Here is a 22,642-nt window from a genome sequence, read left to right as displayed (position 1 = left end):
GGGGGACCGGCCTCAGCTCATCGTGTGCCAGGGTGAACCCGGGTTGGCTAATTCTGGGCTTGTTAGCGCTGGGTCTCCCAGAGTCCCATCTGTCTCCCTGTGGTCTCTCCTGGGAGGACACCCCCGTGGCCGGGAGATGTGGCTGTGATCCTTCCTTCTACTCTACTCTGTCCAGCCAGGGAGGCCGGGAGGCTGCCACCCTGATCCATCCTGACCTGAAGGAGGTCCCAGCTAAAGGGCGGAGCACAGAATCTTCACCTGGGTGATTCCTCATCTGCTCAATGAATGAGTCCGGTGACACCCGTATTGTCACTTGGCTGTGAGGATGCATGAGATAGTGTGGGGGTTAGTCCTCAGGGGCTCGGGTTCAAGTCAGAAGTTGGGACCGTGGACTTCAACTGCAATCCTCTGGCCTCTCTCTGCTCTTGAGCTCTAACACGGGTCCTAGGGGCCATTACTGAAGAAACTGGCACTTGTCCCCAACCTGTGCTTCCTGTTCATACTTCAAGACTCGCGGCTTTCCCAGGGTGCGTCATGATGACTGTCTTTGTTTTACAGTTGAGGAAACGGGAGGCTCAGAGATGGCAAGTTCTTTGCCAAAGGCCACACAGCACTTCCGACCTTCAGTTCATACCACACTCCAGCCCCCAGATATTCCCCACCTGGAGCGGCTCCTGAGTCCCAGCCTCCAACTTAGCTGGGAGTGTGGTGTCCAAAGCGCCTGGAGCCATCCACGGGGTGACAGGCTGAGCCGAGACGCCACGGAGCATTATTCTGCAAGCTCGGTGGGGGGAGCTGCAGGATGTGGCATGAGGAGCAGGAAGCAGGGAGGGGCCAGAGAGGGAGAGAGGCGTGGGGGATAGGGAGGGACAGAGATGGGGACAGAGAGAGAGAGGGAGAGAGAACGGGAAGGAGAGGGAAAGAGAGGGGAGGAGGGGGGACAGGGACCGAGAAGAGAGACAGGGACAGAGGTAGAGGGGTGGACGGTGCAGGTGGGGGGCGCAGGGAGGGCCGAGAGGGCTGGGGGGAGGCCACCAAGGCAGACCCCCCCCAGGCTTCTCAGTGGCTCCCACAGTGGCAGGAAGTGACCCTTCCCACAGGGACCTGCTGGCTACAGACCCAGCCTTTACTGCTGACCCCAGGGACACAGAGGAAACCCCCCGCCCACATTTCTTCCTACCTAACTGCCAGGGCCACCCCCAGAGCCAGGGCCACCAGGCACCCTGTGGCAGCTGGGGGTCTGACGGGAGCTTCGAGAGGTCAGGGCTGGTGGCCTTGGGCCTTTGGACACACAGATCTGTCCCTGATGAGCTTGCATCTGGGGCTGGCCCTTGGCTCCTGGGGACTCTGTTTGCTAACTACAGGTTGGAAATGCCAGTCCCAGCGTCACAGGGTGCCCACGCCGGTGAGGCACGGGCCACACGGTGCCTGGCAAGGGACAGCCCCTGGGTGAGACGAGAGCCCCCACTGTGAGCCACAGCCCGAGGAGGGCCCTCTAGGGGCTGGGACCTGGGGATCTCAGCACTGGCCTCTGACCCCAAGGGCCACCTGGAGGTCAAAGGAGAGGGTTCCAGGGCCAGCTGGTGTGTGGCTGGTGGCCCTCGAGTCTGGGAGGACTTAGATCCTTCTAGAGCCCAGAACATCAGAAAGGGCCCAGGAGACCCTCCCAGGGTCCCTGTGTCCCAGGACCAGCGCCTGCCCAGTCCCCTCCCGCCCCAGCAGCAATGCTCCCTCTGTGGATCTGTTTGACCCCCTGTCCCTCTGTCCCTGTGGCTCGCAAGTCCCTCCTGCAGGGCTGGGGTTGGGGCGGGGAATCGCAGGACCCCGGGGTGGCTGTCCCCGCTCAGCTGTGGCCTTCAGGGTGCTGGGCCTGGACAGTGCCCGGGGGACCTGGGGGGACCGCGGTACAGAGGGCGTGAGATGGGGGCAGGTTCAGCGGGGCAGTGACCTGGGAGCCCGGGGGTGGGGGGGTGGGGGGGTGGGGGGGTGGCGGGCGGGGACCGGGGAGCGGGGCGGGAAGTGAGAGGAGGCGACAGTCGGCCCGCGGGGCGTCCGGGGTGGGGGACGAGAAGTGGGGACAGAGACCCAGACAGGGAGGGCGAGAAGCGCCGGCGACACGGGCCTGGAGGGAGGAGCGCGAGGAGCCGGCAACCCGGGCGAGGCGCGTCGCCGAGGTCCCAGAGGTGGCGGGCGGCGCGACCCTCCGACAGCCGGGGGCAGGGCGGGGCGGGGCGGCCGCGCCGACGGGGGGCGTGGCGAGCGCGGGGCGGGGCGTGCGCTGGGGCGGGGCGTGGGCGTGGCGAGCGCGGGGCGGGGCGTGGGCGTGGCGAGCGCGGGGCGGGGCGTGGGCGTGGCCGGCGCGGGCCCGCCCCCGGGCTGTGCCGCGCTGCTGAGCCGGGCCGGGGCGCCGGGGCCGGGGGCGGCTGGCGCGGGCAGGAAGCGCCTCGCGGCCCGGGCCCGCCCCCCGCCTCCTGCCGCCTCCGGGCTCCCGGCTCCCGGCCGCGCCGCGCCCCATGCACTCGCCGCGCCGCGCAGCCCGCGCACGCCTGGATGGCTCGTCGCGCCGCGGGCGGCGCACCCCTTAGCGCCCGGGCCGCTGCGGCCAGCCCCCTGCCGCCGCGCCCGCCACTCGGCGCCCCGCCGCGTCCCGTCCCCCAGAGGTGCCCGCGGTCCCGGCCGCCGCCGCTGCCGCTGCCGCTGCTGCTGCTGCTCCTGGGGGCGGCGCGGGTCGGCGCCCTGGAGATCCAGCGGCGGTTCCTGTCGCCCACGCCCACCAACAACTTCGCCCTGGACGGCGCGGCGGGCACCGTGTACCTGGCGGCCGTGAACCGCCTGTACCAGCTGTCGGGGGCCAACCTGAGCCTGGAGGCCGAGGCGGCCGTGGGCCCGGTGGCCGACAGCCCGCTGTGTCACGCCCCGCAGCTGCCGCAGGCCTCGTGCGAGCACCCGAGGCGCCTGACCGACAACTACAACAAGATCCTGCAGCTGGACCCGGGCCAGGGCCTGGTGGTCGTGTGCGGCTCCATCTACCAGGGCTTCTGCCAGCTGCGGCGCCGGGGCAACATCTCGGCGGTGGCCGTGCCCTTCCCGCCCGCCGCGCCGCCCGCCGAGCCGGTCACCGTGTTCCCCAGCATGCTCAACGTGGCGGCCAACCACCCCAACGCGTCCACCGTGGGGCTCGTGCTGCCGCCGGCCGCGGGCGCGGGGGGCAGCCGCCTGCTGGTGGGCGCCACGTACACGGGCTACGGCAGCGCCTACTTCCCGCGCAACCGCAGCCTGGAGGACCACCGCTTCGAGAACACGCCCGAGATCGCCATCCGCTCCCTGGACGCGCGCGGCGACCTGGCCAAGCTCTTCACCTTCGACCTCAACCCGTCCGACGACAACATCCTCAAGATCAAGCAGGGCGCCAAGGAGCAGCACAAGCTGGGCTTCGTGCGCGCCTTCCTGCACCCGGCCGAGCCGCCGCCGGCCGCGCCGTCCTACGCGTACCTGGCGCTCAACAGCGAGGCGCGCGCGGGCGACAAGGAGAGCCAGGCGCGGAGCCTGCTGGCGCGCATCTGCCTGCCCCGCGGCGCCGGGGGCGACGCCAAGAAGCTCACCGAGTCCTACATCCAGTTGGGCTTGCAGTGCGCGGGCGGCGCGGGTCGCGGCGACCTCTACAGCCGCCTGGTGTCCGTGTTCCCCGCGCGCGACTGGCTCTTTGCGGTCTTTGAGCGGCCCCAGGGGACCCCCGCGGCCCGAGCGGCTCCGGCGGCGCTCTGCGCCTTCCGCTTCGCCGACGTGCAAGCCGCCATCCGCGCCGCTCGCACCGCGTGCTTCGTGGAGCCCGCGCCCGACGTGGTGGCCGTGCTGGACAGCGTGGTGCAGGGCACCGGGCCCGCCTGCGAGCGCAAACGCAACATCCAGGTACGCCCGGGCGCCGGGGGGCGCGGGGAGCCGGCCGGGGAGCCTCTCTGCAGGGAGAGCCTGCGAACCGGGGCGCGAAGCGGGTTGCAGATGGGACCTGGCCGAGGCCCAGATGTGCGTGTGCGGGGATCCAGGTGTGCACTCTGGGCCGCAGGCGAATGGGCCAGGAGCCCGGGCTGCACGGGGAGATCCAGGTGTGCACCGAGGGGCGACTGTGGACGACCTTAAAGACCCCTGATGAGCAGTCCGCAGGGACTGCATTGAGTGCTGGGTCACAGGTGTGGGACCTCCCTGTACCTGCACTGGGAGGGGCCCAGGTTGCCATGGATACGCAGGCGCGCGCTCGCTGCAAAGAGCCAAAGGTGCCCGCACAGCCCCGTGGTGCCGGGTTGGAGGGCAGGGTCCCCGGTGCACGCCTGAGCAGAGGTGCGCGCTAAGATGCCCCTGAGAGCCTTTACCATTGAGCCTTGGCAGACGTGGGCACCAGATGTGTGCCACCCACAAGGGGCCCGCAGGACTCAGGGCAAGACGGGCTGTGGGACGTGTGTGGCAGAGGACACCGGTATTTGGGGGAACCAATCGGTTCTCTGGGGAAGCTGCGTGTTTGGCTAACAGGTCTGCTCCTGAGACTACTTTTTAATTCACTCATTCAAGAAATGTTTAATGAACACCTAGCGTGGACCAGGCATGGCAGACCAGGGTAACAGTGCCACTCTGGGAGGAGCTCCTAAGCCCATCACGTGTCATGCTCTCTTTGTTTTCACAACAATCCTCTAGTCTCATTCCCATTTTACAGATGAAAAAAAATCCAGGCACAGGGAGGTTCAGTAACTTGCTCAAGAACACACAGCTGGGAACTGGCAGAGGTGGGATTTGAACACAGGATCTGTGATCTCTTAGCGTGCAGGTTTCGATGCCCCGAGGGTGGGCAGATTCAGGGGACGGGACAATGGAGCCGGTGGACAGGGATTTGAAGGTCTTAGGGCTCTGAATGAGGACCGAGGGACCGGATCCAAATCTCTGAGGCTGGGCCGGGCGGTGGCAAGGAGGCCAGGTTAGGGACCTCGCGTGTGTGTTGACATTGTGGGGATGACAGAGGGGTCTAGGGGGGCGAGTCTGGGGATCCCCGTTTTAAAAGACACCCTGAAGTGCCCCAGCCCTGAAGTTCCTCCTCCTGGCAATTCGGGAGTCCCCTCCCCACATTGGGGCCCTGCCCCTTCCCTTCTCTGTGGTCCCCAGGGCTGTGTGACAAGGACGTCCCAAGATTAATTCTTCCCTGCGCGGCTCTGAGTAAACAGATTCCTTCTCTGCCTCTGGGCTCCCAGGGGCTGCCACCTCCCTGCTGGGCCCCCCTGAAGCTAAGGGGGTGAGTGGGGACATCGTCCCTGGGGCTGCTCCCTGGCCTGGCCGGGGTCAGGGCTGGCCGTGCAGGACGGGGACCCAGAAGGCCCCCACTCTCCGCCCCCAGGCGGCCATCTCTGGGTCATATGTAGGAGGCAGGAGGCCCTGGGGGCCGGGCTGAGCTGGGGACACCCCCCAGGCCTCCGTGGGCAGGGTCCAGCCCTGTGTGGGGCCCCTGGTGGGTCCCTCCGGCCTGGGCAGACGCCCCTCCCCCACGGGCAAGAAGTGTCCTGGTTCTCACGGTCCCCTGTCCCCTCCCTGGACTGGTGCAGTGACTCATTCCACTGAGAGAGGCCCGACTTCCTACTCCCTAGGGGGCAGGGCCTCTCCAGGGGACAGGGCCCCAGGGGCAGCTGACCAAGGTCCCCTCCCTCCTCCAAGGCCTCCAGGGCCACCCCCTCTGTGTCTCCAGGCCTGGCTCTGGCCACAGGCCAGTGGCCCTTGACATATCCCCTAAAAGTGCCCGAGACCCCAGACTTGGGTCTCCAGCAAGGGCAGGTAGAGGTGGCCCATGACACGTTTTCCAGGGCGCCCCCAGTGACAGGTGAAGAATTTAAACTTTGCTCCTGACTCAAATTCCACTCTGTCCTTTCCCAGCTGGGTGACCTTGGGCAAGCCTCGTCATCTTCCTGAATTTCAGCTTCGATAAAAAACAACCCTTAGAAAGACAAACTTTCTCACCAGGGGTTGTCTGAGGCCACCGGTCATCCCAGCAGCTGGGGAGGCCGAGGCAGGAGGATCGCAAGTTGGAGGCCAGCCTCAGTGGGTGGCCTGGCCTCTGCAGGCACCTGCTGCTGCCATTGCTGCTGCTGTCACCTCACGGGGTGTGATGAGCAGAGGCTGGACTCGCTCCTGGTCAGCACACATTGACCTCCCATGGTTTGTTCTGCAGCCCCCCCAAACGATTACGGCCATAAAGCATTCATTAAGCCCCTGCTGTATGCTGTCCCTGTGTGCTCACGGGGACCCCTGGGGGACTGGGTTTCGGCCCTCACTGACATTGCAGGGAGGTGCAGGGGGCTGTGTGCCGTGCTGCTAGGAGGCCGGAGGCCAGATTGAGAGGCTGGGATTGATCCAGGCCGTAGGGAGCCATGGAGTGTTTTAGGCAGAGGAGGGATATGGCCCTCTGGGTTTCTTCCTCCTTAGAATCGAGGATTGCTGTGGGGAATTAAATGAGGTAATACGTGTCGAGATTTGAGTGCCTGGCACCCGAGTTTGCAGCTGGCCTCTAAGTTGCAATCCTCCTGCCTCAGCCTCCCGAGCTGCTAGGGTGACAGGCGTGCACCATTGCATGCTCGAATGATCTTTAATATTCTAGAAAGTCCCCAGGTGGCTGGTGAGAAGGCGGGGTGGCTGCAAGGAGGGCCAAGGTGGACTGGGGGTACTGCCTTCCAGGCAAGACATCCTTTGATCCTCCTGTAAGTATTTCTTGAGCACTTACTATGTGCCAGACCCCGGGTAGACCCTGGGCTGCAGCTGGGGACACAGTGGGCCAGCCCAGCCTGAGGTGGCACCAAGGAACAGGGGTTCCAGACAGATTCGGGTGCTGGGGTGTGGTCCCAGAGGTGGGTTCAGAGAATGGCGGGGGGGACAGGTGGCCCGGCGTGGCTCAGCCACAGGACAGAGGCCGGTGTCCCTGTAGGACAGGTGGCAGGCTTGGCTCTGGGGCTTCCGGGGCCCACAATCCCGTTCCTCCCAGGCCCGTGTGGCCTGGCTTTCCTGGCTGGGGCTGGTCACCCGAGTGACCATCCTATTTGTCTATTTAAATCCAAAAGCCAGAGCCCGTGGGCAGCTCCATTTCCAAGGTGGCTTCCGTCTCCAGACTGACTCCAGACTGGCATGTGGTGGGTGGGCATGTGCGTGGCATCAGGAAAGGTATTTTTTGCACCAATTTAGGGTCCAAAAATGCCAGGTGGGGGTGGCCGGGGAGAGGACTGTTCCAAATGGGCTTTATTTTGGAGCCACACTGGGGGCTGGGAGTGAGCTCCCCATGGTCAAGAGCAAGCAAGCAGAGACCCTTGGTGGGATTGAGGAGAAGCGTTGGGGAGATGACCTTGTCGCCTGAAGAGACGGATCGGGAGTGGTCATGTCCCTTAACTCTCCAGGTGAGGTGGCCACATGCCTGTCATCCCAGCAGCTCAGGAGGCTGAGGCAGGAGGATCGCAAATGGGAGGCCAGCCTCCACACGTTAGCAAAACCACTCTCAAAATAAAATAAAAAGGGTGGGGATGCTACAGCTCTGGTCCCAGGCTCTCGGAGACACGCTGTGCCAACACTCACGGTCCCCGCCAGCAGACTGTGCTGCTGTCCCCAGTTTTCAGGCGAGGAAGCTGAGGCCCAGAGAGGGAAGGAATTTGCCCGGAGTCACACAGCTGCTTAGTGGATCGTACACTGGCTTATGGACCCTCCAGGCCCCGCTGCCCGCCCACAGGGGTTGCTGGGTAGGTAGCTGGGAGCCGTGGGCGGGGCCGTGGAGACCAGGTGACCCTCTGTGATCGGGCCTCCAGGTGGGCCTCAGGTAGACTGAGTAGGTGAGGCCAATTGGAGACATCTGCAGAGGCCAAGGCCCTTCCCCCGGGGTCCAATCCACCTCCGCAGCTCCCGACTGGGGCTTGGAGCGGGTGGCTTACCCTCTCTGGGCCTCTGTTTGTCCACCTGTAAAATGGGCTTGGCACAGGGAAGAATGGGGGTGGCCCGGGGACATTCAGCACAGACTGTGGCCGCCAGCCCCCTGCACCATGACCCTCGGCCAAGTCTGCTTTGCGGGGCCTGGTGAGTGCTGGTTTCCAGGAGGATCCGAGTTAGACTGTGGGGTGGACCGGGAGCGCCCTCTGCACAGACTTGACAACCCCAGAAACCGAACGAGGCGACAGAGTGAGCTCCAGTCTAGAGAAGGGGAAGTGAAGAGGCCCAGAGAGGTTCAGTGACTTGTCTGGGGTCACACAGCGAGCAAAAGGGGGCGGCAGAGGGATGTCTGTGTGTAGAGCCTGTAGCTGTCACCTCCAGAAGGGGTGTGGCCCCGAGGGGGGACCTGGGGAGGAGCCGGGGCTGCTCCTGAGACCTGCAGGCAGCAGTTCTGGGGCTGGGGACAGGCCCACCCCGGGAGGCCCGTCCAGCCTCCTAGCGGGGATTCTTCTGAGTGCGGACCATGACAGTCCCCAAAAAGGGACCGATCACACTTTGACCCTGCTCTCCAGGGGTCCCCAGGACGGCCAGGGGACCAGCTTCACCCAGGGCCACCAGGAGGGCTTCCTGGAGGAGGGGACCTTGGAGGGAGCCGGGGAGCCAGGACCCAGACCTTGTCCTGCGGTCCGCAGGGGCCTGGGGAGGCTCGTGGGGACAGGGGGACACAGTGGGGACAGGCTCGGGGTGCCAGCCTCGTGGAACTGGAGCCCGGTGACCCCGGGGTGTGTGGCCTCCATTTTCATCTCTTTGAGACCCGGGTTTGGGCCTCAATGGAACCAAGCTCAGCCTCTGCCTGGGTCTGGGGCACTGGTCCCCCGCCCTGAGCCATGCTCCGTGTGGCCGTCCCGCCCCGTCCACTGTCCTTTACCCTGAAACACCATAAATCACACACTGGCGGAGGCTGGCGGAGGCTGGCGGCCGCGGACTCCATTACCAGGCCCTGGAGGCCCCAGGGGACCGTGATCACAGCGCTTTCTGCTCTGATCGGTAAATAATGGGGTGGCGGGGAGGTGGGGGGGACAGGGCGGCCTTGAAGAGGAGGCCGAGCCGCTGGCAGGGACGGCTGATAACCTTGGCACCCGGGGCCTCTCCCTGGCCTCTGCCCAGCCTCTGTGGAGGTCTCCAGAAGCTGCTGCCTCCTGATGGGCCTCCATTTCTGTATCTTCCAATCCAGGGCCTTTCTAGCTCTTCAGGAGCTGAGTGTGGGGCGGGTGGTCAGTTGAGGACCAGGGCTCTGGAGCCAGCCTGTCTGCATGGGAGGTTTGGACGAGGCTGTGTGTCTCTGAACAAGTCACTGCACGTCTCTGTGCAAATGAGCGCTACGTTGCTGTTGAAGGGCCAAGTGTTGGTGGATCCTTTTAAGGGCCTCCAAGATGGATCCTCAGCTGTCCCCCACCCGCCTGCCTGCCCTGGGCTGCTGGGAGGGCCTACCTCCTCGGGGACCAGGGGAGGGGACACTGGAGACCGGGCCTCGCAGCTAATTGGGAACATTTATTGAGAGCCTCCAGGGCTCAGGGCGAAAGGCCACCGTGGGCAGGATCCTGTCCAGCGTCCAGTGTGGCAGCTGCTCTGACAGGGACTGAACTCAGGGGCACTCGACCACAGAGCCACACCCCCAGCCCTTTTTATGTTTTTTATTTTGAGACAAGGTCTCGCAAAGCTGCCGAGGCTGGCCTCGTACTCATGATCCTCCTGCCTCGGCCTCCCAAGCCGCTGGGATGACAGGCGTGCGCCACCACGCCCGGGTTTTTTTTTTTTTTTTTCTTATGAAATAACCTTAGATTTACAGGAAAGTTCCAACGACCGTCCAGAGAGTCCCTGTGTACCCTTCCCCCAGAGTCCTCTGTGGCTAACACCCCACTTTCCCATGAAACATTTGTGCAAACTCAGAAACCAGCATCCGAACAACAGCCTCAGCCACACTCCAAGCTTATTCCACAAACATCCTCCCTCTTTTCCAGGGACCTCATGTCACTTTTACTGATCTGCAGTTTTCATAGCTCCTTTTGGGCCAGGGGCGGTGGCGCAGGCCTAGAATCCCGGCTACCGGGGGAGGCTGAGGCAGGAGGATGGCAAGTTGGAGGCCGGCCTCAACCACAAAGTGAGACCCTGTCTCAAAATAGAAGATTAAAAAAAAGGGGCTGGGAGTGTAGCTCCGTGCTAGAGCGTCCCCCGGCTTCCATCCCTTGAACAAATAAAATAAAATAAAATAAAATGGTCCCTCTTTTGGGGCTGGGGCTGGGGCTTGGTGGTGGATGGTGGCCCTAGTGACAGACAAGGCCCTGGGTTCGAACCGCAGTTCTGCAGAAAGCAAAGGAAAGAAGAAAAATCTCCTTGGGGGCCACTGTGGAGGGGGGATCAAAGGGCCCAGCTTCGGGAGGCATTGGGGGTACAGAGCACCAAGCCCCCCTTGGGGCCTGGCACCCCCCAACCGACCCCCTAACGCCCCAGCAAGGGGAAGGGACCTCTGGGCACAGGGCCCACAGCTGCCACAGTGCCCACCGCCCGGCCTCATCCTCTCTGAGTGCCCGGGAGTGGGGGGCTGAGGCTTGCTGGGGTCTGTGGGCAGGATGTGAGGCCCGGGAGCCTCTTCCTGGGGAGAGAAAATCCACACGATTGCAGCCGCTCAGGAAATCGATAATGTCAGCGTTTTAATGGGAGAGAGGGCAGAGCTGAGCGGAGGCCCCAGGAGGCCGCCTGCTCGAGAGGGAGGCCCATCCTGCTCGCAGGAAAGAGCTGAGGCCCGTGGCCACGGCCTTGACCCCATTTTAGAGAAGAAGAAACTAAGGTTCTTAGTGGAACCCAGACAAGCTTGCTGGGGCTCCACACGGGCCCCTCCTGATGTTGCTTGGCACACAGTAGGCATGTTTTTTTTTTTTTTCCCTTGGATCCTCTTGCACCTAGCGGCGTGGCTCTCCATCCCTCTGCCTCTGAAAGCAAACGGCTGGATGTAGTCATTCACACTTTAGTCAAAATTAGGGTCTTTTTTTTCCCCCCTCCCTTGATAAGTAGGCACCCCAGGCAGCACAGTGTCTACCCTGGATGGCTTGGACGTTTGGGAAGGACACTGGCTGCTCGAGGGAACAGCTTGGCAAAGTTTGAGGAACTGTGGAGATTGGTGAGGTTGGAGTCCAGGGCAGGGCCGAGGGAGGAACTGACACTGAGACTGAGTCCTTGGCCAGAGAGGAATCACGAAGGTCCCCCGGGTGCCAGGCTGGAGGGCGGGGGCCTGATCCCCGGGACAGTGCCCAGCTGGGCTTGTGGGCTGCAGAGGAAGGCTGGGCCTTTCAGATTGGATCTTTCTAGAACTTTGGGGGCTGCAGGGACAGTCCAGGCTAGTTCCTGCTCGCAGGGAGGGGGACGTGAAGGCAGGGCCATGCTAGGGCAGGAATCTCAGGCAGCGTGATGGGCTCAGCAGGGGGACTTGGGGGCCTGTGGGCTCAGTTTCCCCAGGGACCACGTTCAGTGGAGGCCAGACTCAGGGAGGCCGCTGGAGGAGGCCAGACTCAGGGAGGCTGCTGGAGGAGGCCAGACTCAGGGAGGCCGCTGGGTCCCTTCCTGGAAGCCTTTCCTGCCTGCCTGGGGGTGGGGTGGGTGGCTGGGGGGGTCCCTTATCCCAATTTCCTCTTCTGATCCCTTTGCAGCCTGCAGATCTCCCAGGGTAGAGAGGCCACCTGCTTCCTGTCCCAGCACAGATCACTAGGAGCCTCCTGAAGGCTGACTTCTCCTTTAAAAAAAAAAAAAGAAAAGAGAAAGAAAAAAATTTTTTTTTTTTTTTAAGATTTTATTTTTAGGATAAAGAAAAAAAAAAGTTGGGGGAAAAGGCTTTTTAGAAAATTCCTTCGGTGCAGAATTAATGGCTTGTGAACGTCAAGAGCCGCTTCCCAGCCTGCGCCTGCCCCTCCCCCTCCCCTGCTGTGGCCCCCAGGTCACCCCGAGCTGGGAGCAGGGCCTGGCTGGGCCCCCTTCACCTCTTCCCTGCAGGATAAGAGGGTTGGGGAGTGGGTCTCAGCCTGGGGAGAGGGTGAGCACCCACTTTCCAGGCCTTGTCCCCCACTTGGACACACACAGGATGAAGTCAGGCCCTGGGGTGGAGGCTGAAGGGAGAGGTTGAGAAAGAGCCTTGTCCGTGGTTTTTATTTTCAACCCTTTCAGTTACCCAGAGTCTCCCGAGATCCCCTAAAACTAGAAAATGGAAAATTCCAGAAATGAACAGTTCATCAATTTCAAATCACCGGCCTTTCCGAGGACCAGGATGAAACCTTGGGCCTGGGATGTGTGAATCACTGCTTTGTCCAGCGTGTCCATGCTGTATGCACTACCCTCCCGGAAGGCACTCAGAGTGTCCACACTGTATGCACTACCCTCCCAGTAGGCACACAACATGTCCATGCTGTATACACTACCCTCCTGCAAGGCACACAGCGTGTCCATGCTATATACACTACCCTCCCGGTAGGCACTCAGAGTGTCCATGCTGTATATGCTACCCTCCCGGTAGGCACTCAGTGCCAGGCTCGGTGATCAGATGCAATGAATGTCACAGTGTCTTGGGGCTGCTGTTCCCGTGACTGTTATCTCAGTTAATAATATTTTTAGTTAATAAGAGTCAGGGAGGTGCAGACACCCGAGAGGCTGGGACAGGCTCCTTTGAAGTGGAAATGGTGAAGTTTCTGAATAAGGAAAGGAAAAAGGTGTCATGAGCCGTCAGGTTGCTAAGATCCACCGCACAATGGGGTTTTTGTGAGTGAGCGCCACCGCGCTCCTGTCACTTTTATCAGACTATTTTGGGGTCGTTGATCCATTCTAAGTCACCGTGGATCTCTTCCTGGGTTGGTGAATGGCACTGTATCCCAGGACACAGTCCACCCAGGGCCCCACGCAGGTTTGCAGCTTCAGACGTGCTCTGGGGGACATGGAATGAGTCCCCCCCACAAATGGGAGGGACAGGCTGGAGCATGGCTCTCAGGGAGCAGCCAGGACAAAGACCCCGAGGAGGCAGGGCCCGGGTTCTGAGGTGCAAGGGGCAGAGATGGGGGATGACGTGGTGTTCCTGTTGGTGGGGGGGACAACGGGGCATTGGACCCTGGGGATCCTGACCACTGAGCCACACACCCCCCTGCCCTTTTTATTTATTTTTATTTAGAGACAGGGTCTCACGGAGTTGCTCAGGGCCTCACTAAGTGGCTGAGGCTGGCCTCCCACTTTGTGATCCTCCTGCCTCAGCCTCCCAAGTTGCTGGGATGACAGATACTCACCACCGTGCCTGGCCTTGTTTTTGCTAAAGTGTATCTGGGGACGGAAGTCGGGGCCTCATGCTGGGTGGGCAAGCCCTCTATCACTGAGCCACACCCCCCAGTCCCCAATTATATTTAATAAGAATAATATCAGCAACAATCACATCTGAAACGCAACAGGGTCATCTAACGGTTTCCAGGAGGTTACCATGGGAGCAGTTTACAAGGACGGATCTTGCTCCATCCACGCCCAGGTGGGGTCCTAGTCGATGAGCCCATTTTATAGCCGAATAAACGGAGGCTCAGAAAAGCCAAGTGACTTATGCAGGTCGCCCACAGCCGCCCTCTGGAGGATCATTAGTCCTGGGTTTTGTCCCAGGTCACCCCGGCCCCACCCTATCTCTGGGCTCCCAGGGACACCCTGGGAGCAGCCCCAGGCATGAACACTGTGGGTTTGCCGCAGGACACAAGGAGTCACTACTGATTGTTTTCTTTTGGAAAATTAGCTGAGGTTTTGTGCAAAAAAAGAAAAACATCTGTGCATACCATTCGTGACTTAGGCCAGTAAAAAAATCACACAAGAAAAGTTCCAAAAATCTCTTTTAGCCCTGCGCAGTGGTGCAGGTCGTTAATCCCATTGGCTCCGGAGGCTGAGGCAGGAGGATCACGGGTTCGAAGCCAGCCTCAGCAATTTAACGGGGCCCTGACACAGTTCCCAGCAAAGGTGGCCTGCCATTATCTTGTCATGGTGACACATGTATTATTTGAACCCAGAGGGCTCTTAACCACTGAGCCACACTCCTGGCCCTTCTTAATTTGAGACAGGGTCTCACGAAGCTGCTGAGGCTGGCCTCCAACTTGAGATCCTCCTGCCTCAGCCTCCCCAGTAGCTGGACCCTCTGCAGCCTCTTGAAAGTCAGGAGGACCTTCTTCCCTTGCCAACCCTCCTGGCCTCCCCTGCATGGGGGGCCCCCTGCGTCTTGTGTACCTGAAACGTCAGTCCCTGGATCAGCTCAAGGTCAAGGTCAAGGTCAAGGCCAGGCCTGGAGCTAGGAGCGTCCATCAGGAGCCAGACACTGAGCTGGGTCCCGAGCTGAGGTCTGAGCTGCCGTCTCTCTTCCAGCTCCAGCCAGAACAGCTGGACTGTGGCGCCGCCCACCTGCAGCACCCCCTGTCCATCCTGCAGCCCCTCAAGTCCTCGCCCGTGTTCCGGGCTCCGGGGCTCACGTCCGTGGCCGTGGCCAGCGCCAACAATTACACCGTGGTCTTCCTGGGCACGGTCAATGGCCGGCTCCTCAAGGTAGGGACCCGGTGGAATGGGGGAGGCGGGAGGCTTCCCCCAAGGGCTGGGCTGGGGAGGCCCATTGTGTACACCCGGCCTCCACGGATCCAGCCTCAACCTCCTTGTTCTCTCGGGTACCTCACGCTTTATAAACTACAAGTAATTCATGTTTGGGGGGCACCAGGGGCGCTGAACCTCGGAACCCCACCCTCAGCCCTTTTGACTTTTTATTTTGAGACAGGATCCTGCTAGATTGCTTAGGGCTCACTGAATGGCGGAGGCTGGACTCCAACTTGGGATCCTCCTGCCTCAGCCTCCCAGGGGGACACACAGAGAGTCCTAGAGCCTTGGATCCTGTCCCCCACCCTCCATGACAGGACATCGGTACCTTCCAAAGTACCTTGTTCTTGGCCGAGTCCCCAACATCCTCCCAGAGAATGTTCTAGAAACCTTAGGTGGGGGGAGGGGAAGCCTGGCTGGGTTCCTCACCTGACAGCCACGTCCCCGCAGGTCAACCTGAACGAGAGCATGCAGGTGGTGAGCAGGAGGGTGGTGACGGTGGCTTACGGGGAGCCCGTGCACCCCGTCATGCAGTTTGACCCCGCTGACCCCGGGTACCTGTATCTGATGACGTCCCACCAGGTAAGTCCCACCTGACGGGCCCCGGGCCATGGGACGTCACCTCTGCAGGGCGGCCTGGCCTCCCTGGGTCCCCCCACCCCGGCCTCAGTTCGCCCAGCCTCCCCACAGGGAGAGGCCGGCAGCCTCCCTGAGCTGGCCTCTGCCTCCAGATGGCCCGAGTCAAGGTGGCGGCCTGCGACGTCCATGTCACCTGCGCAGCCTGCCTGGGTGCGGCCGACGCCTACTGCGGCTGGTGCGCCCTGGAGACCAGGTGAGCGGGCCGGGAGGGCACCCCCGGGGGCGGCCACCTCCCCTGGTGGCATTGGGGACCTGACCCTGCCGTGCCACCGCAGGTGCACGCTGCAGCAGGACTGTGCCAACGCCACCCAGCCGCACTTCTGGACCAGCGCCAGCGAGGGGCCCGGCCGCTGCCCGGCCATGACCGTCCTGCCCGCCGAGATCGACGTGCGCCGCGAGTACCCCGTGAGTCCCCATGTCACCCTCCAGCCAGGGGACACCCACAGCTGGGGAGCGTCCCTGGGCCCCATAGCCAAGGCCGGAGACGGGGAGGCCCTGCCCAGGATGTCCCAGGGACTTGGAGGCACATCACGGGGAAGTGACAGGAGCCCGGATGTCCCCAGCACTGGGGCCAGCAGAGGTCAAATGACTCGCTCAAGGTCACCGAGTGCAGGGGACCCGGGGCTTGAAGGACGGGGGCAGGTTCTGGAGCCCCAGGGGGAGCCGGGGAGGACGAGGAGGGAGGCCCACCTGCCTGCCTCTCCCTCCGCCAGGTCCCCACCCGACGGGGACATTTCTCCTTCCCAGAGAGAGGCCAGTGTGCATCTTGGTGGGGACCTGGGCCCGGGAGGGGACTCCAGCCCAGGCTCAGGGTCCTGCCAGACCTGTTCTCAGGGACCTCTGTGAGGGCTTCACCTCTGAGCCACATCCCCGGCCCTTTTTATTTTTAATTTTGAGACAGGGCCTCACTGAGTTGCTGAGGCTGGCCTCAACCTTGCGATCCTCCTGTCCCAGCCTCCAATGGCTTATGCCCAGGCTGGGTTGAGAGATTCTGATGGCCCAGCCTGGGGCTGCCCAGCATTTGGGGATCCTTGGTCCTCCTCCCATATTGAACGTCAGAGTTCTCTTCTCATCTTCTCTCCCCACCCATCCTGGGTTCACGCACTCATGTATGATTGAGCACCTACTATGTGCCACCCCCATTCTGGACACCAATGAACAGGACCAAGTTCTGGCCCAGGAGAAACGACCGTGCTCTCCTGGGGAGAGAGGATGAGCAAGATAAAATGGCCACGAGGTGTTGAATACTTTGCCCAAAAGAAACAGGAGGCAGAGGATTGACATTTTAGAGCAGGTTGGGGGACAGGGCGGCTCGTTAGAAAGGGGCCTTTTGCATAACGGAGGTGAAGCCAGGTAGTGTCTGGGGAGCCATCAGAGCAAAGGCCCTGGGGTAGGTTGAGATGGGAGACTCTGGGAGGGTGTGAAGGCCGGAGGTCACAGAGGTCAGACTGACTACCGTGTTTCAGAGGGGGACACAGGACCAGAGGGTCACAGGTCGGGTGGCCCTTGACCTCGAGTTCCCTCCAGGGCCACCCAGGCAGGACCAGACTCAGGCCCAAGGCTCGGCCCTTGGGAGGGAGCCGGGCGGTCAGGGGGCAGCCGAGGCCCCCCACCAACGGCGGCCCCTTCCCCAGGGCATGATCCTGCAGATCTCGGGCAGCCTGCCCAGCCTCAGTGGCATGCAGATGGCCTGTGACTACGGAAGGGACATCCGCACCGTGGCCCGGGTCCCCGGCCCCGCCTACGGCCACCAGATCGCCTACTGCAGCCTGCTGCCCAGGAGGCAGTTCCCGCCCTTCCCCGCCCACCAGGGTGAGCCCCCGGGGGGCCCACAGCGGCTTTGGGGGGGCACAATGGTGGGCTCTCACCTGGAGGTGACAGGGATCCTGAAGTCACAGCCTCTGGTGTGAGCCGAGACCCCTCCCCCACGTCCCCTGCAGACCACGTGACCCTGGAGATGGCGCTGAGGGTCAACGGGCGCGACATCGTGTCGGCCAACTTCACCATCTACGACTGCAGCCGCATGGCCCAGGTGTACCCCCAGGCAGCGTGAGTCCCAGGGAAAGGGCTGGGAAACGGGGCTCCGGCCTCATCTACCCCAGGGCCTTTGCACTCACAGCTCCCCAGACACTCACCGTGGTTCCCCTCCATGATTCAAAAGTCACCTCCTCACACGGTGTCCCCACCCCTCCAAGTCCTTTCCCTGGACTGGGACTGGCTTTCTGGGTCCAGTTCCTGGGGTCAGGGACAAGGAGAAGGGGTAGGGAGCCCCAAGTCTGAGGGGTGCCCCTTGCCTTCCAGCTGCACCCGCTGTCTGTCGGCACCGTGGCCCTGCTTCTGGTGCACCCAGCAGCACGCCTGTGTCTCCAACCAGTCCCACTGCGAGGCCTCGCCAAACCCCACGGTAAGCCAGGCTTGGGGGACACCCTGGTCCCCCCTGTTTCGTTACCTTTATTTTTTTTTAATGTTAATTTGTTGAGGACATTTCCGCATCGTCACATCCTGGGCATTGAATTTAACAGCTGCGTGGGGCCAATCCCCTTTTGCTGGACATACCCATTGCTTCCCCAATCCCCTACGGCTGGACACACCCATGGCTTCCTGTTTCTTTCTTTTTCGCTTTTGATTATGGCCAGGGACCACCACGACGCACACCCTTGGTTCTTCTCAGAGGTGAAGTGCCTTTGTTTTCTACCATGGATTGCACCCAGGGGTGCTTAACCGCGAAGCCACACCCATTTTGACTTCTCATTTTTAAACAGGGTCTTGCTAAATTGCCGAGGCTGGCCTCGACCTTAGCAGCCTCCTGCCTCAGCCTCCCAAGTTGCTGGGATGACAGGCGTGTGCCGCCCGGCCTGGCTCCTAGACATGAGGCTTTTTGGTGTGACAGCGTGGCCATAGTTCAGCCCCACGGCCCTCTGGGAAACCCAAGCCCACCCGCAGTCTGAATGCCCGCTCCTGCCCGGGTCCCAGGACTGGGTGGCTGTCCATCTTAACCTTCCGTGTTTTTAGCCTCCCTAGCAGCTAAAGGCATTTTGTCCCTGGGGGAGGACACCACCCAGCCAGACTCAGAACCGAGTGGGGAGGCCCTGCCTCGGTTTCCCCAGGGGCAGTGGGGACCCAGTGGCTGGTGGTCGGGAACCAGGATCCGGAGTGAGCACCCCGTCCGTATGGGGGCACATAGTAGGTGCTCAGTAAAAGGCTGCTGTGTTCCTTGGGAGTTTGATGGCCGCTCTGCTGGGCTGGGACTGGGGACCCTGCTCTCGAGAGGGGACTTCTGGGTGGGGCCTTGACGGGTGCATAGGAGCTCACTGGGTGGGTGGTCCACAGCCCGCTGACCCCAGCTCTGCCTTTCTTGGGGGGTGGGGATTGGGGTGCGGGGAGGCCTGTCTTGCAGGACCACTGTGCTCTGGCAGGACGCGAGGCGGCCTCCACCCCAGGCCTGCTCCAGGCTCTCATTGAGGCTCAATTTGGCCTCTAATTAAGTGCCAATTAGCCACAGAGGCGCCAGGCTCCTCCGGGCAGCCGGCGGGCAGCGGGCTCTGCTCTCCCCCTGGACCCTGGGGAGCTGGGGGGGAGAGGCGCCTCCCGGAGAGAGGGGGTCCCCGGAGCCTCACCTCCTGCTACACCCCCGGGGTCCCCCTGGGAAGGAAGTGGGGTGCAGCCCGTATGAGGGCAGAGAGAGCTGGCTTTGGGGGTGCGGGGCCTGGGGCCACCCCAGCTCTGCCCCCTGGGAGCTGTGACTGGAGCAGGCTGGGCCACATCTGGGCCCACATCTGGCTCCGGGCCCCTCTCCCCTCCTCTGCCCTGGAGGTAGTCAGCCGTGGCTTCCCAAGGCCCGGCCCTGTCCCATGCTGCAGCAGAGGGACACCCGATGGCTTGTGCAGGGACAGGAGGGCCAGCTCTCTGGGTTGCGTGCAGGCAAGACACCAAGCCGGCTGGCTTCCGGCCCGCAGAGTTCATTGGCTCCTCTGAGGGAGGGAGCCACCTTCAGGCACAGCTGGATCCAGGAGCTCCAACAGTCTCGGGGGCCTCCCCGTCTCTCTGGAGGGGGCGCCCTGCTCAGGAAGGCTCTTTCTCCTTGGTGACAAGGCAGTGTCCTTATCCCCCCCTCCTGCCTAGCCCCAGGAAACTGGAAGATTATTTTTCTCATGGATTCATCTGGAATGAGGGTGGGCCCGGGGCTCCCCTGTCCCTGGGGTGCAGGAGCAGGGCCAGGCTCCAAGACTGCAGGCTGGGGAGGGGGTCCCCCAAAGGCCAGGCCACTCTTGGGGACACAGGGACTGGGGAGCAGGGGGGCCCCAGGGGGGTCCCATACCATTCAGCATGGGGGCCCTCTTGGGAGGCCTCCCGCCCGGCCCCCTGCACCCCCCTGTCGGCCACCTCACCACGAGGGGGTGGAGCCGGGACAGTCGCCGGGCCCCTGGCCAGCTGCGAAGCAGACCTGGCAGCCGCTGCGAGGCGGATTGGAAACATGTGGCCTCCGTTCTCTGAAATTCCACGGGGTTTGCACACGAGCCTGCGCGGGGCAGCAGCCGGGCCTACCGTTCCCCAGGGGCCGCTCTGTCCTGTGGCTTTGCCTCAAAAGGCCCCATCATGAGAATGGAAACCAGGCCCAGAGAGGGACAGCAGCTAGTGTGAGCACACACAGCAGACTCCATCCTCCCTCCCTCCACCTGAGGCCTGGGGTCAGCTGAGGGGCCTCCCTCCTCAGGGTCTGGCCGTGTCACTGCTGGTCCCAGAAGGTCAGGGTCTTGGAGTATGAGGAGGCTGGACCCCAGACTTCCAGCTCAGAGAGACCCACCTCCTGGGCTCAGGCAGGGACCACGCTGTCCCTGGTCCCTGCCCGACACCTAGGCCCGTTCCTTCTGCACAGTGGGCACAGCCTGTCCCTGGGGCCTGCACGCAGCTGTCCCCAAACCACGTGCTGAAGGCCTGGCTGAGGGGCCGGGGTGGCCGACCGCCCTCCAGAGTCGGCACAGCCCCATTTTGCAGCTGGGAAAAGTGAGGCCCAGGAACTGCCTCCATTTCTTCATCTGGAAAGAGGATCGCATGAACCCCGCCTCCGGGTGGCCCTGAGCCCTCCGTGGGGCGGCCGTTCAAATGTCATGACCTCGGGGGACTTTCCTCAGGGCTCCCTGGTCCTCCAGGCCAGCGGGACTCCAGGAGGCCCGGAGGCAGCCAGGCACCTCTTTTCCAAAATGTCCCGACGTGACCCTCTCCCCGTGCTTCATCCACAGGACCCTCAGGACTGCCCCCAGATCCTGCCCTTGTCCCTGGCGCCTGTCCCCACAGGGGGCCCCCAGGATATCCTGGTGCCCCTGGCTAACGCGGCCTCCTTCCACGTAAGTAGAGGCTGGTATAGGGTAGAGGCTGGGACAGGGTAGAGGCCGGGGGCCATTCCCTGGCACCCGCGGGGCTCTGGGTTTGCTCTCTAGGACCTTGTGGGTTCTGTTTGAGAAAGTCCCTGGTCGCACAGGACTAGGGGAACAGGAGGTGGCACTGAGGCCAGGCGATGGGGACAGCAGGCAGCCATCGGCTGCAGCAGGACGCTCTGGCCAGGTCCCCAAGCTGCTCCCGCGCCCCAGCAGGAGCAGGGACCCAGCCCGGGCGCCTGGCGCTGCAGCCCGTGGTGGATGCGACCCATATGCGCCCCGCCTGACCCCGCCCTGTCCCCAGGCTGAACTGTGACCCTGGGCACACCCGCCCCCAGGGGCTCCCACCCTGGAACATGGCCACCGAGCCCTGTGCCACCCCGCCCCCTGTCCAGAGGGAACTGAGGCCCAGGACAGGGTCACTCGGCCCCTGCTTGTCCGGTGACCAGGCTGTCCCCCAGAATCGGGGCAGGGAGGGGACGCAGCCCTCCGTGGGCCGTCCCCCCCAGCGTCCTGGGTGGGAAGCGATGACAGGTCTGGCCCCGCGCCAGCCTCCCCCTCCCGGCTCCCGGGGACGCGCCATCTGTCTCCTCCAGGGAGGAGCTGTCACACGTGGGGGCCACGTGCCAGGCATCGGGCTGTGTCAGGAGGCCTGGTGGCCAGGGCTGGAGCTGGCACCACCCACCCCCCCGCCAGGCTGGGGACAGGGGGCGCCTGGAGGGTGCAAGGGCAGCCCTGGTGGCCTCCCGAGTGCCCCGGGCCAGCTTCTAGAGTCCTGGGGAGGGGCCTGGGCCCTGGGGAGCCCTAGGGACCTGGCTCTGCTGTCACCAGGTCACCCTGGGCTCAGGGCAGGAGTCAAAATGAGCCTTTGGCCGCCAGCAGCCACTTCCCTACCTCCGCTTCCGGACTGTGACCCCAGAAAGGGACCGACTGACCTTGTCCTCTGCAGGGTGTCACATCTGCCAGCGACAGGGACATAAACAGGAAGACCTGCCTGAGGCTGGCCAGGGGCTGGGCCAGTGCACACAGAAACCGCTTAGCTAGTTATCGATGCTGCTGTATTTATTGAGCACTTCCTGCATACCCATCACAACCGGCACATATTAGGCACCTAGAGCATGCAGACCCCTAAGAGTCACCATCTCCCGTTTCCCCACCAATGGGAGGGAAGTCCACGCCCAATGTACAGCTAGGGAAAAATAAAGCTCAGAGAGGTAGAACAACCTGTAGGAGATCACACAGCTTGGGACATAGCAGAGGTGGCATTTGAAGACTTGCTTGGTGGCCCAAAGGGAGACAGGCTACCCAGACCAAAGAACAGAGAGGGCTGGGTCAGGAGAAGAGCCACGTGGAGGCGTGGCCTTGTGGGGCAGAGGAGGGGGAAGCTAAGTCCAAAGACTGCTGTCACCCCAGAGGCTTGGGAGGCTGAGGCAGGAGGATCGAGAGTTCAAAGCCAGCCTCAGCCACTCAGTGAGACCCAGGGCAGGAACCCTAGGTGTGCGTGGGCTCCTGGTCCCCCCCCGACATCGGACATGAAGGGGCCTCTGGGAGGTGGTGCAGCCACACCCAGACCTGAGATGGGACCAAGGCCAGCATTCAGGGGACAGTCCGGGGCGTCGTGACGGGGTTGGAGGGGAGGGACGCTGGCTGGCTGTCCTCAGCCCCCTCCGTCCCCGTCTCCCGCAGGGGGCAGCCCTGGACTGCAGCTTGGGGCCAGAGGACACCTTCGAGGCCACTTGGCTCAACGCCTCAGTGGTACGCTGCAACCAAGTGGCGGTAAGTGGCGTGACCCCCCCAGGGGACCCGGGAGACCTTCCTCCCCACCCTGCCCTCCCCTGGGTTCCCGTCCCCCTTCCCCAACAGCCCTGCCCCCCTCGGCCCCCACGACACCCCCTCCCCCAGAAAAGACGCAGCCGCCCACCCGCCCTCTCCCCTTCCCCCCACAGCTGCACACGACCCTGAAGACCCAGGAGTTTGCCCTCAGCCTCCAACTGAAGGGGCGGCCCTCGCAGTTCCTGGACAACCCCGAGCCCCCCATAACAGGTGGGCTCCCT

At 62.9% G+C, this 22,642-nt stretch overlaps 1 protein-coding gene across 1 annotated transcript in view; it reads left to right on the top strand.

The window, feature by feature from the left end:
• Positions 1-2,550: 2,550 nt before the first annotated feature.
• Plxnd1 (plexin D1) overlaps positions 2,551-22,642 on the top strand; it is a 35,326-nt gene continuing 15,234 nt past the window's right edge. The window contains exons 1-11 of the mRNA XM_026383018.2: positions 2,551-3,909; positions 14,356-14,532; positions 15,025-15,156; positions 15,306-15,406; positions 15,489-15,618; positions 16,848-17,025; positions 17,154-17,262; positions 17,515-17,617; positions 20,454-20,558; positions 22,275-22,364; positions 22,535-22,631. Of these exons, the coding sequence (XP_026238803.2) occupies positions 2,551-3,909; positions 14,356-14,532; positions 15,025-15,156; positions 15,306-15,406; positions 15,489-15,618; positions 16,848-17,025; positions 17,154-17,262; positions 17,515-17,617; positions 20,454-20,558; positions 22,275-22,364; positions 22,535-22,631 (2,581 nt within the window). The remainder of the gene's footprint in view (positions 3,910-14,355; positions 14,533-15,024; positions 15,157-15,305; positions 15,407-15,488; positions 15,619-16,847; positions 17,026-17,153; positions 17,263-17,514; positions 17,618-20,453; positions 20,559-22,274; positions 22,365-22,534; positions 22,632-22,642) is intronic.

Source organism: Urocitellus parryii, chromosome 16 (genome assembly GCF_045843805.1).
Source record: "Urocitellus parryii isolate mUroPar1 chromosome 16, mUroPar1.hap1, whole genome shotgun sequence".
NCBI lineage: Eukaryota > Metazoa > Chordata > Mammalia > Rodentia > Sciuridae > Urocitellus > Urocitellus parryii.
Note: the sequence above shows the minus strand (reverse complement) of the source record. Positions and strands in the feature narration are given on the sequence as shown.